The sequence below is a fragment of the Petaurus breviceps genome, unplaced genomic scaffold, assembly GCF_028583685.1.
Source record: "Petaurus breviceps papuanus isolate PSGF00001 unplaced genomic scaffold, PetGlider_PUasm1.0 140, whole genome shotgun sequence".
NCBI lineage: Eukaryota > Metazoa > Chordata > Mammalia > Diprotodontia > Petauridae > Petaurus > Petaurus breviceps.
The window spans coordinates 49,454,768-49,467,114 of NW_027185698.1; the positions used below are offsets into that span (position 1 = coordinate 49,454,768).

The 12,347-nt window shown below is 44.1% G+C and overlaps 1 protein-coding gene across 2 annotated transcripts in view; it reads right to left on the bottom strand.

Moving 5' to 3' along the window:
• The window catches only part of DNAAF9 (dynein axonemal assembly factor 9), a 168,695-nt gene that overhangs the window by 71,415 nt on the left and 84,933 nt on the right, over positions 1-12,347 (bottom strand). For both annotated transcript variants that reach the window (XM_069072485.1, XM_069072494.1), the window contains exons 17-20: positions 11,922-12,033; positions 11,378-11,448; positions 6,837-6,887; positions 5,381-5,468 (exon numbers count right to left, since the gene is read on the bottom strand). In XM_069072485.1, the coding sequence (XP_068928586.1) occupies positions 5,381-5,468; positions 6,837-6,887; positions 11,378-11,448; positions 11,922-12,033 (322 nt within the window). The remainder of the gene's footprint in view (positions 1-5,380; positions 5,469-6,836; positions 6,888-11,377; positions 11,449-11,921; positions 12,034-12,347) is intronic.

The window sequence follows — 12,347 nt, forward strand, 5'->3', positions numbered from 1 at the left end:
TCAGGCAATTCTCTAAGGATTTAATGTAATCTGTGTTGATGGAGGGAGTTTTCGTAGACAAACTGTAGTTCCTTTACCTACTGACATATCAGAGTGAAATATCTCTCCCCATCTCTGTCATGTGGGGTCCCAAGTCTGCCCTTTGGGCCCCATCACTACAAATCTAGCTCTTCCAATGACAACCTTTCAGCTATGAGAAAACGGTTATCATCCATTTATACAACAAGCTCCTGTCATATATGTCCCCTTTAAGTTTTGGGCTCTCCAGGATGAGTTCTTCCTACTCATCTGCATGCGGCCTGGACAGTTTCCAATCTCCCTGCCTCAGTGGCTGCCCTCCTCTGAGCGTGCTCTGGTCTCCCTAAAACGGGGCACCAAGAGCTTAATCTGGCTCTTTCCATGCACTCTGACCAGGCACAAACAACTCCACTCGTACCCTTCTCTTCCTAGGGACTATCCTTCCACCACAGTGCAGCTTGAGCTAGAGTTCTGGGGCTGCTGCAGCAGGGCATAGCAGAAAACACTATCCTCTTCAAACCATCAGACCTGAGTTCAAGCCCTCAGTGATCTTACAGAAGTCACATGAGCTCTGTGAGTATCAGCTTCTCAATGTGTAAAGTGAGGCTCATGATTGGTCATTATTGTTGTTCAGTTATTTCAGGTATGTATGACTCTTAATGACTTCATTTAGGGTTTTCTTGGCAGAGATACTGGAGTAATTTTCCATTTCCTTCTCTAGCTTATTTTACAGATGAGGAAACTGAGGCAAACAGGGTTAAGTGACTTGCCCAGGGTCACACAGTTAGTAAGTGTCTGAGGCCAGATTTGAACTCAGGGAGGTGAGTCTTTTTGACTCCAGGCCTGACACTATCCATGCATCTAAATCCCTCACAGGTCGGTAATGAGGATTAAGTTACCTTTAAAACCCCTTTTAGCTCAAAATCTATGATCTGAAATGAAATAATGTAAGTGAAGAGGAATATATCATTTATTATTAACATATGTCTGAGTTTGAAGTCAAACTCCCCAGAGTATAAATTGGTGTCTAGCCACATTTCCCTCATCCTATAGCTGGGAAATTTTTGAGTCTAATTGTTGGACTCCACATTTTATCAGTCCATTCCTACTAACCATCACTGAGCTATTTAGATGTGGACCCCATACCAAGGTTGAATATCTTTTTGGATTCCAGTTTGGTCATTCACCTTGTCATCTCTCTCCGCCACAGCTTTGTGCCAATCTACAATTTGATAGGCATGACACCTATGCTTCTTGTCCAGTGCACACTTGGGGGCTTTTGGGTGAGCCCTGGTTATGTCTTTAAATACAGCAAAAGCGATTTCAGGTACACAAAAGAAAATGAGTACATTTATCACAAGGAGAATCCTAAGTGATGGGTACATGCTGTCCAGTACTCATATTCACAGGAATGGACTGATAAGGAAGAAGACATGAAGCTTCAGGACAAGACATGGGATCTCTGCCCCATATCTGACTCACTGACCTTGTGTGTGCTTAATGAAAACATTAACCCTGACATGGTCAGTATTTCCTTTTTGCAGACTCTAGTGAGGGTCTGCCTTGGCCTGTAAATGCCCCAAAAGCAGGGCCATGTGACTCTCACCATACAGCATCCAACACAAGGAAGCCCATGTTTACTAAAGGCCTAGTTGGGATGAGAAATGATGACATTCAGGAACAGCCCACACAACTTACAAGGAAAGAATTAACAGGAGATAGACTGAGGCAGATGGACATCAGATAATCCACTAGGAACCAGTGAGCCAGATGGCAGGGACCAGTGAAAATGGACAGGGATTTCTGCAAGGCAGAGGCTGCACAGGAGGTGCTCAGGGACTGTGTGAGAGCTCATTTCCAGAGCCAGGCTGCTGACTTGGGATCAAGTGATAATCCTATTTGGGGCTGGAGCTTGTCCAGGAAGCTCTTCTGTCATTCCTGGTCTTGAGAATCTCCAACCTTGAGGTTCAGAACTCTGTTCTTCCTTCTCAGTGCCACCTTTCCCAGAAGCCTCTTCAATTTACCCGGAATCATACTTCTATGTATACTGTCCCTCAGCAGAACATAGCTCACCAAGGGCATTTATTTTGTTTTCACACCCACCCCTATGCTCAGAGTAGGCATATGAAAAATAAATGCCTGCTGAACTGAAGAAGGAAGATCACTTCCTTACTGTTGGACACCCAGGGGTCAAAGTGGGAAGAAGCTGGCCTCTCTCTCCTACCACTTTCCTGATTCCAGAGGACCAATGGAAGGGAGGGAGGGGAACTCCAGAATAGTGTGGCTCCAAGCTCCAACAAAGAATTTGGATTTTCCTTCCTCATAGTAGATTCAAATGATAACAACAGATGCTATTTGTATGGAGCTTTAAGGTTTACAAAGTGCTTTATCGACACAACCTCATTTAATAGAGAGCCTTCCTCAGCTCAGCTTATGGGAAGAGACCATAGGAAAGCTTACTGTGTACCCAAGGGAGCTTACACTACACTACAAGGAATAGAACATTTCGGAAATTTTGGTAATGTAGCTGGAGAAGTTCATCTCACAGTTTCTTAGTCACCTTCCCACTAGAGAGCATTAAGTACTGGTTCAGAGCTGATGGGCACAGCTTATGCTCTGCCTCTGTAGGGAAGCCCCCTTCTCTCCCCTCGTGCCTAAGAGTCAGTGCATGAAAGCGGAAGAGTGAAAGGCAGGGAAGGGGCACATAGGCTCCCTACAGTAAGCAAGGCCGCCATACTGAGAAGATCCCCGTTCTGCCACTTATTACCTGGCAAGGCACTATACCACTATGTGCCTCAGTTTCTCTAGCTGTAAAAAGAGGGAACTAGACTAGAAATAACAAATTCCCAATGACCCAGATTAGCCAAAATGGCAGGTTTTCCTGTTGATTAGGTTTGGAGTTATACCCCCTCTGCCAAAAGATGAGAGCAAGCTTATTTCCTTCTGCAGAAGGACCTATGTCAGGGGCAGTGAGGGAGAGGTCCATAAAACACGGTCCCCAGTGGGTATAATAGATTGCATATATCACTAGCTATAGTTGCCACATTTGGTTTTGATGATCTGCTTTCCTTTGTTACAAGGGAAGGCTTCCTGGCTGGGGTTAGGGGTAGCTATTTATTCGGAAATGACTATGATGTAAAGAGAAAAGGCATTGATAAAACATTAATGTAAAAAAATCAATCAAATCAAACAGTTGCCCAGCTCCTTCCCTAAGGTGCTTAGAACCTAGTAGAGGAGATGATGTGTATATAACTTAATATAATACAAAAGATCACATAATAAATTAGAGAGGCACAAGCTAAGTGCTTTGAGAATTAAGAGGAGGAATAAGATCACTGCTGGCTGGGAGCCATACAGGAAAGTTTCACAGAGGAGGTGACATTTAAGCTGAGCTCTGAGAGCTGGAGAGGATTTCAAAAGGTAGAGATGAGGAAGTGTGAGCAAAGGCACAGAGGTAATGATAAAGACAAGTAACATTGATATAGCCCCTACTATGTGCTGAGCACTGTGCTAAGTGCTTTACAATTATTATCTGGTTTGATTTTCACAATCTTGGAAGGATGGTGCTATTACTGTCCTCATTTTACAGATGAGGAAACTGAGGCAGACTGAGGTTCAGTGACTGGCCCAGGATCACCCAGTGAGGAAGTGTCTGAGGCTATGTTGCCTCTAGGCCTGTGCTCCATCCACTGCACACCCCACCCTGTGTCTGAAGAACAACTGGAGTATAAATTTTGAAGGTGTGAGGGCATAGGACAAGAGAAGTGAATTAGCACCAGACGGTGATGGGAACTGTGGCATCTGGCATCTTCTGATGGTTCATGGGCACAAGGAAGGCCTGGGAGTGTGGGGGCAGGTATGGTAACACTGAAGAACTTGAAGAGGAGTCAGATATGGTGAGGAGACATTAATGGTCAGGCCCTGCTGACCTTCTAGATGACAGCAGGCTTGCCTGCCTGCCACGACCCTCACACAGTGTGGGAAGCCTCGGCTGTGGGCCTCCCTTCTCAACCAGGGCATCCACTTGTCTCATTCGATGACGGCAGTGCCTCAGAGAGGGCTAGCTGGTGCCACAACTCTAGGCTCATGGCCCAGGGGTGTACAACACATAGATCTTCCCCAGAGCCCTGGTTGCCCTCTGTGCCTCCAAATCTTCCCTGCAATGGCAGGTGACCCCAACCCACACATGGGTAACCAGGGAAGCCTGGGGAATCTGAACAAGACAGAAAACCAACTTCTGAGAAATGCAAAAAAGAAGGTCCTGGATGGCCCTGGTCATCTACCCTCAGGCCTAAGCAGGGACTGCAGAAGGGACCAAGTCCTGTTGGAGAATGTAATATGACACAACAGCAACTATTTTTCTAACAAGGCTCTTTGCTAACGAGGCGCACACTTCCCTTGGCAGATCTCCTTCCTAAATATTATAATTGGCTCTGCCATGCAATTATACAACAGCATCTGTGTTCTGCCTATTACCTACTATTTATAGACTGTCATTACATTTGAAGGCTATAGGCCTTTACCCCAGGATCCTGGCTCGGATCCTGCCTTCTAAGGTCGGACCAAAAGATAGCAGCTTTTCCACGGACAAGGGAGCAAACTCCATTATCGTCAGAGACTTTTAACAGGCATCTTTAATGAGCAGATCTTTTCTGACTTTCCTTTTAGAGAGAAGAGAAAAGATGAACCAGGTCAGCTAAGAAAGGTCAAAAAGCTTTAATGAAGAACATTTGTGGCCAGACAGAATACTTTCAAAAGGAAGAAGATGAAATTGCTGAAACTGCCCAGAATAGTCCTACTTTTTAGGAAAAACTGAGAGATTTGGTGAAGGGACTAGATTTTCTCCAAGGAAGGCCATCTCATTTTGGGCCTTGAAAAAAAAGGGCAATTTATATAGGATGAAAAAGCAATGTTGCAAAGGTCACTGGTTCAGGTTAGGGCTCACATTTTGAAGAGGAGGTCAATGTTGGCCTCTAAGCAGAGTCCACTGAAGTGAGCAAACTTCTTTCCCCCATTTCATCTACTTTGAGAAAGAGCTTTCTGACAGGCCCTAGCCCCAGAAGGTACTGGTTCTATCCAGATCTATCATTTATTCCAGTCTGAACCTAGAAAAGTCACTTACTTTTGAAAGGTTCAGTTGCATTGTTTGCACAACAGCGATAACAATCCCTGCCTGCCTCAGAGGGCTGCTGAGATGATCAGATCCTATAATGTCTCTGAAAATGCTTTGGGGATGATAAAACCCTACCTGCAGGTAAGTGATTAGTAATCATTCTCATCCTACCTACAAATATCACCTGCAAGAAATGGAGCTCCAGCAGTCAATCAAAGAAGATTCTCCACTGGGAGAGTCACTGCTTACCTTCCTCTGGCCAGGCCTGTGCATTGCTGGAATAAATATATGCTTTATCTCCTCCTGTCAGGAGGGTTCCCAAGAAAGACTCATCCTCCTAAAATTAAAAAAGAAAAGAAAAGCAATACCATTTAGGAGAATCAGAGCTGAAAACTCCCCTCAGTCACACTTCCCCAGATGACTACCACCTCTGGCAGATTGTCAAGTAGCGTTAGGTCACTTCCCCCATTCTGGGGCCATTCCAAAGCTACCCTTACTTGTACTCAGGAGTCATAGTACAGGGTGGAAGGACAGAGCAAGCCAACTAATGAGCCACCATCTTCTAAGAGGGCTCATCCTGCAGGAACCACCAACTGTCAATTCACATTTTGCTGAAGATGTCTGGAGAGAGAGCCTTTGCTTGAGAAGAAGTTGAGTGGGTCTCAACATTCTGCTGACATACTAAGCTTCACTTTAGCCTGAGGAATTGTGTATAATGGTCTTTGAGGGCCTTAGGAACAGAACTGGGAGGATCAGAAGGGGGCAGGTGATAACTGATGAGGGGAGAAAGACAGAAGGAAGGGATGGGGAGGGCATGTGGCAGCCATCAAGCAGAGATGTCCTTAGAGGACCTGACTTGAATGGCTCTAAATTCCCCAATGGAATAGTTACTGAAATATGCCCAAGTAATAGAGCAAAGAAGAATGATTTAGATGGGAGCAGGAGGTGTTCTGGGGCCTTGAATGAAAAATACAAACCCTGCAAAATGTTCATTCCATAAACCAGGACAAGGGACAGAGGATTAAAGGGAAAAGGAAATCCAATTCCCCCCACCCTGAGTCCCCAGGTCTGTCTCCACCCCCTGCCAAGAAAGGAAATGATTCCAGGGGCCACTCACTCAGCACACTCGGCATCAAATGCACTTGGAGCCAGGGCCCTGAGCTTCAAACGTGGTCAGGCTGCCCAGAGTGGCTGACTGACATTGAAAGGATAATACGTGTGTTGTCAATACTGAAGGGTACCAAACACAACTTATAGCAAATGATGAATACCCTCTTCTCATCTTATATATGAAAAAGGAGGGGAGAAGGCAGCTGGCTTTCCTGGCTGTAAAAACCATATCTTTTTTGTTGACTTATAGATTCCTGATACTCCTTAGCTCCCAGATCCATCAACTGATTGCCTGGGCCAGATTTCACTGTGCCCTGTGAGAACAAAAATTCAAGAAGAAAGGATTTCCATTGTTTTCCCCCCTTGATGATTATTTCTGGACCTCTCTGGAAGGGGAAAAGGTCATGTGAGCAGGAACTGAAGACAAGCAATCACCTCCCACTTAGTTCTCATTCTGGCTGCATAAGGGAATAATTTAGAAATCTTGCAGATTTAATCATTCCAACATTTGGACGGACTATTGGAATTTTCCTTTGACTAGCAGCTCATTTGTAGCCCGAAGTGTGTTCCTATTTAGCATATAAACATTACTCACCTTCACCGTGAGCTGTGCTTTCTCAGACAATTTCACTTCGTTATCTTCCACCTGTATCCAAAATGATGCCAACTTTGATATTTAGTATTTCACAACTAAAACTGAGTGTATTTACCTACCTTGAGAACACAGCTTCTGAACCTGACTTCCATGAACGTGTTTTGTAAATATTTTGATAGCTGTATGCCAGTATAAACAGTTTCCTTTGCAATCCTATGTGTTTAGTTTATGCATTTAAGAACAGTTTCTGAGAAAGGGACCATAGTTTTCACCAGACTTCCCAAAGGGTCTATGACACGGGGAAAAAAAAGCATCCAAAGAACCGTTGCATCAGAAGAATGTTTCCTGGAACATTCTGAAGCCAGGGCTTGGGAATCCCTCTTTTGTTGGGTTCCCTGGCACCCACAGTCGGACATTCGGGACAATACAGTTCTTCAAACTGGAACTTTAAAATTAATTGAGGTGCTCAAAAGGGAAATTTTGTAAAAGGATGCTTAGTCTTACCAAGAAGAGAAGCACTTAAAAACCAAAACATCTTCTGGGGGTCAGGGAAACCCTTATACACATTTCAGTTTTTTTCTTCTCATTCACCTGTAATTCTTTAAATATGCTAATTGTCGCGCATAGTACTACTTGTTGGTCCTACCAGGTCAAGATCATGAAAATAGATAAAGAAACTGACTCTGGAATGACCTGTTGGACTGATAAGGGTCACGGCAGCCATATTTTCATGAATCTAAGCCACTAGAGTTTTGGCCCAATTCCCATGGGGACAGATCTCAATGCAGAGAACTTTCTTAATGTGTATCTTTGCAGAATCATGGCAGACTCCAAATAAATTCACTCTGAGACTTAGAATTGATAAATTAGGGATCTTGGTCTAAGACAAGAGCTTTTTTTTCTTTGCTTTTTTGGAAGGGGGAAGTTAGGACAACTGGGGTTAAGTGACTTGCCCAAGGTCACATGGCTAGTTTTGTGTTAAGTGTCTGAGGACAGATTTGAACTCAGGTCCTCCTGACTCCAGGATGGGTGCTCTATTCACTGCGCCATCTAGTTGCCCCCTAAGACAAGAGCTCTTAACCTTTTTGTGTTATGGTTCTCTTCGTCAAGTTTGGTGAAACCTAAGGACCCCTTGTCAGAAAATGTTCTTAAATGATTAAAATGAAATGCATAAGATTTACAAAGGAAACCAATTGTATTGAAATACAGTTATAAAAATATTTAAAAAAAAACCAAAATCATGGGTCCCAGAGTAAAAATCTCTAGACCTTAATAATACCATCCAAAGGGGCAGCCAGGTAGCACAGCGAGTAAGAGCACTGGTTCCAGTGTCGGGATGACCTGGGGATCGAATCCGGCCTCAAACACTTAGCACCCACCCAGAAACACCTGGCCGTGTAACCTTGAGCAAGTTACTTAACCCCAATTGCTTAGGGGCGGCCAGGTGGCTCAGTGAGTAAGAGTACCAGCCCCAGTGTCAGGATGACCTGGGGATCAAATCTGGGCTCAGATACTTAGCACCACACCCAGAAATAACTGGCTGTGTAACCTTGAGCAAGTTACTTAACCCTGATTGCTTTAAAAAAAAAATAATGCACATCCAAGTCAAATGAGTGCAGAATACAGTTCTAGTATCCTCAAGTTAAAAGGGACCTGGAGAACACAGAGGGGTTCAAGCAGAAAGCATTTAGTAAACACAAGTAACTAGGGCCATGGGGAAAATATTAAAAAATGGGATTAGTTAGCAGCAGGGAAAGGAAGAGGAGGCCAAGGCTGAGAAAGGGATTTATTTAATTTAAAGGTTTAAATTCAAACTTTGCTATGCTGATAATTAATAAAGCTGTGTTCCTATCTAGTTCAAGCTTTCTTTAAATTTCAGCCCAATCTTCCTCCATTTGGTTTAAATCAGTGAGGTCAAAGAATCGTGAATTTAGAGCTGTCTGGGACCTGAGTGATGAAATGGAACTCCCTACTTTACAGAAAAGGAACCCTAGGACCACAGAGGTGAACTGTCTCCACCAAGGTCAGAACTGGAATGACTCCCTGCCCCTTAACTCTGCCATCCTGTCCCTTACCTGTCCCTCTAGCCCTCCCTAACTGCCCCTACACTGCTCCCTAACTGCCTCACCCTTCTAAGTCTGTGGCCCTTGGAGATTTGGGAAGTGCCCCTGATCGTTCGTGCAGGCTAGAGAGGGGAAGGGACCTCCCCAAAACGAAGCATTCTGCCTAGGTGCAAACCAAGATCTCTCCTGATCTAAGCCTCTTGTTGTGTCTCTGGCTTCACACTTCCTTCACTTGCCATGAGCCTTTCTTGTCATTAGACCTTCCATAACTCTGGGGCCTTGGATGAGCTTTGTATCAAAAGTCCCAGGAAGCAATCTTCTTTCCATAGAGACATCTAATTGCACATTCCTCAGAGCTTGATAGAGGATCCCCTCTCTGACATTTCAGAGCAGCCACTCTGTTTTGTCACACAAATACATGTTGTCAGAACTTTATGTAAATGGTTCGTAAGCGGGGAAGGGTAGGAAAGGCAGCCACAGAATGGCTCTCAGATTCTAAATTCATTCCTGGTTTCATAAGCTGGAGAAGAGCAAGAATCAGAAGTCCAGCAGAACTCATCAGATGTTTTACAGTCCTGAGCTAAATGATGCATGTCTGTTACCATCTGCAGTGCACCCACTGAGGGAGTCAGGCTATGAACTTGTCATGATCAGGGAGGTCTGCCCTGTTCACCACTGGTGCAACATCTGCAATCAGGCCCAGAGGAAACTGTATCCAAAGGGAAATCCAACAATAGATGTTTGCCCTACAAGTTTACACATTTGGGACTGGTTCTAGAATGGTCCCCCACTAAATCCCATCCCCACACTCTTTGCTAAAATCACAGGATGAAACGAGGAGACAAAATTGTGAAGTCCTGAGGCCACTGAAGTTTCCCACCCACCCAGCCCCACCCCCTGCCCCACGTGTTTCTGTGTCAACATAGTAAACATATAGCTGGAGAAAAAGGAGTAGTGATAGAGAAGAGGGAGACAGATGAAGATAGAAAATATGGCTTGTGGGAACTTTCTGCAGATGTTTTCTATGTTGGGGTTGGAGGTAAAAATGAGGGCATGGTAGAGGTCATGTGTATAGAAATGGGAATGTGTGAATGTCTAAAGCAATGGATTCTGTGGAGAAGCCGAGCTACTCCCACCCTGCCCTTCTCTCCTGTCCAGCAGAGACTGGTGGTAGCTAGTGATCTCAATAGAGAGGTTGTTCAATTTGCCAACTGAAGATTAGGAACTCTCCCTAAAGATCTTTAAAGGGAAGATGCATGTGGTTGGAGGCTGGAGATGGAACACTGACTGAAGACAAGAGAATGACTTCTCAAGGTCCTCATTATTTTGAAAACCTCCATAATTTTTTCCTTATCAGAAATCATAAAATATGAATACATTCACTGCAAGAATGAGATCAAAATATGTTCAAAGTTAGGAATTCAGATTATAAGAGCCTGGCTTTACAGCAACTATAGTGGTGATACAGATTAAGCTCTAACCACTTAAAACTTCTCTAAGATTTTTGAGATGCCCTGTACAATAATACAAAACACAGAATTTAAATGTGGCACCATGCCTGAATCAATTTCAAACTCACTTATCACTCCTAAAAGTCATACTTTCTAATAAAATAACAGCATTTGGAGCTAGGAGGGGCTTGGGAATCACTTAGTTTAACTCTCTCATCTGAGGAAACCAAGGAGGTGAGAGGTAAGGGATGCACTGAAGGTCCCATCCACAATAGGGAGCAGGTCACCTGGCTCCAAATTCCAGGTTCTTGTTATCATACCACAGCTGCTAATGGAGTCTGGAAAAGGTATGAAGTTCTATGAAATGATCCTGTAAATTTATGTAAATAAATAGGCTTTCTGGGCATTAGTTTAGAACACTCAGCAAGCCAGGGGAGCTCTTCTCCTTGACTACATCTTTCTTTGTTGTCCTCTGTGCCAGGAGCTGCTAGATGGTGGCACCACAACTGGAGTGCCAGGCACGGAGTCACAAAGACTCGAGTTCAAATCCTGTCTCAGACACTTAGTTACAAGCTGTGTGGCTATGGACAAGTCAATCATTAACTCTCAGTCCACTTCACTCACTGGTCAAACAAAGAGACTGTACTACAGGGCTCTGAGGCCTCTCGGAGATCCCGAGGACTGGGAGGGTCCCGAGGAGGTGGAGCCCGCAGATGCTGCTGCTGTCATTAAACATTCAGATGCACCACAAATATTCTGATAAGCCTAGTCTGGGGAAATAGGCAAAAAGCACTTTACTGGTCCCCTTCCATTGAAGGGATAAGTCCATCAGTTTCCACAAAATCTCTGCTGAGAACATGCATGACCAGGTCTAACCATTTTCCAAGAAGGAGGCTCCCTACAGTCTGACCACTAGAGCAACTAACTGAGGACCTGACAACAGTCTGTCACTTGCCAAAAGAAGGAGGGGTCTTCTGGTGCCCTGCACAGCACAGACCACATTCCCATTTCAGATGGAGATACTGACCAGCCAAGAGCAGAATCTTCTGATGGGCGCAGTCAGAACCATGTAGCTGGTTTCTTCCTTAACACTGCCATCTGCAGGGGAGACGGAAGAAATCCAAGTCTCTCAACGTGACACACCCCGGCCTCACCCTCTACCCCATCCTCCTTGGGCTACCCAGGGTCACAAACATCCCTCATTCGTCCTCCCCTCTCTCAGGAGCACATGGACTCTGGTGTCCTTTAAAAATAAAGTTCCTCCAATCTGGGAGGGGGGGTTTCCTGCCATGTGATCAGACTGGTTTAGTTTTGTTTTTTTTTTTACCACCACAAATGGAAGCATGTGGATGAATGAACAAGATTGGGAATTAATCTTTATTTTTCAAAGAAGACTTTAGTAATCCTTTGTTAATACTGACCCAATAGTAACAGTGATATCCCCCTTCCTCATTACAGAGTAAAGTTAAAACAAAACAAGCCAACATGATGGCCCTGTCTAGAAATGTCTACCTCACACTCTGTACTTGCAGTTCTAGCAACATTTTTTCAACAGACTTTATGAAACTTACCCTTTTCTTTAACAAGGATCTGAGATGTTAAAAAGGATTCCGAGAAAACTATAGACCCCAAGCATTCTTTTCCTCCCGTCAGCTCAGGAATGTCATATACACTCATGGAGGCCTGCAATGAACGATAAATCCAACACTGCTGAAGAAATAGTCAAAAATCTTTAAAAGACAACCTTGTGAGATAAGCAGTGTAAATATTAATCCCATTTTACAGAGAAGGAAACTGAGGCCAGAGGGATTAAGTGGATTGCCTATCATCACATAGTAATAAAATTGTGGAAGACTGGACTCAAACTCAGGTCTCCTGACTTTTAAGAACAGTGTTTTTCACACCTTTATTTGAATGAAAATAAATATCAAAAGTAGGAAAGAAAAAATCTCATAAATACTTTTCTACATGGCAATTAATATGGTGATTTCCTGACT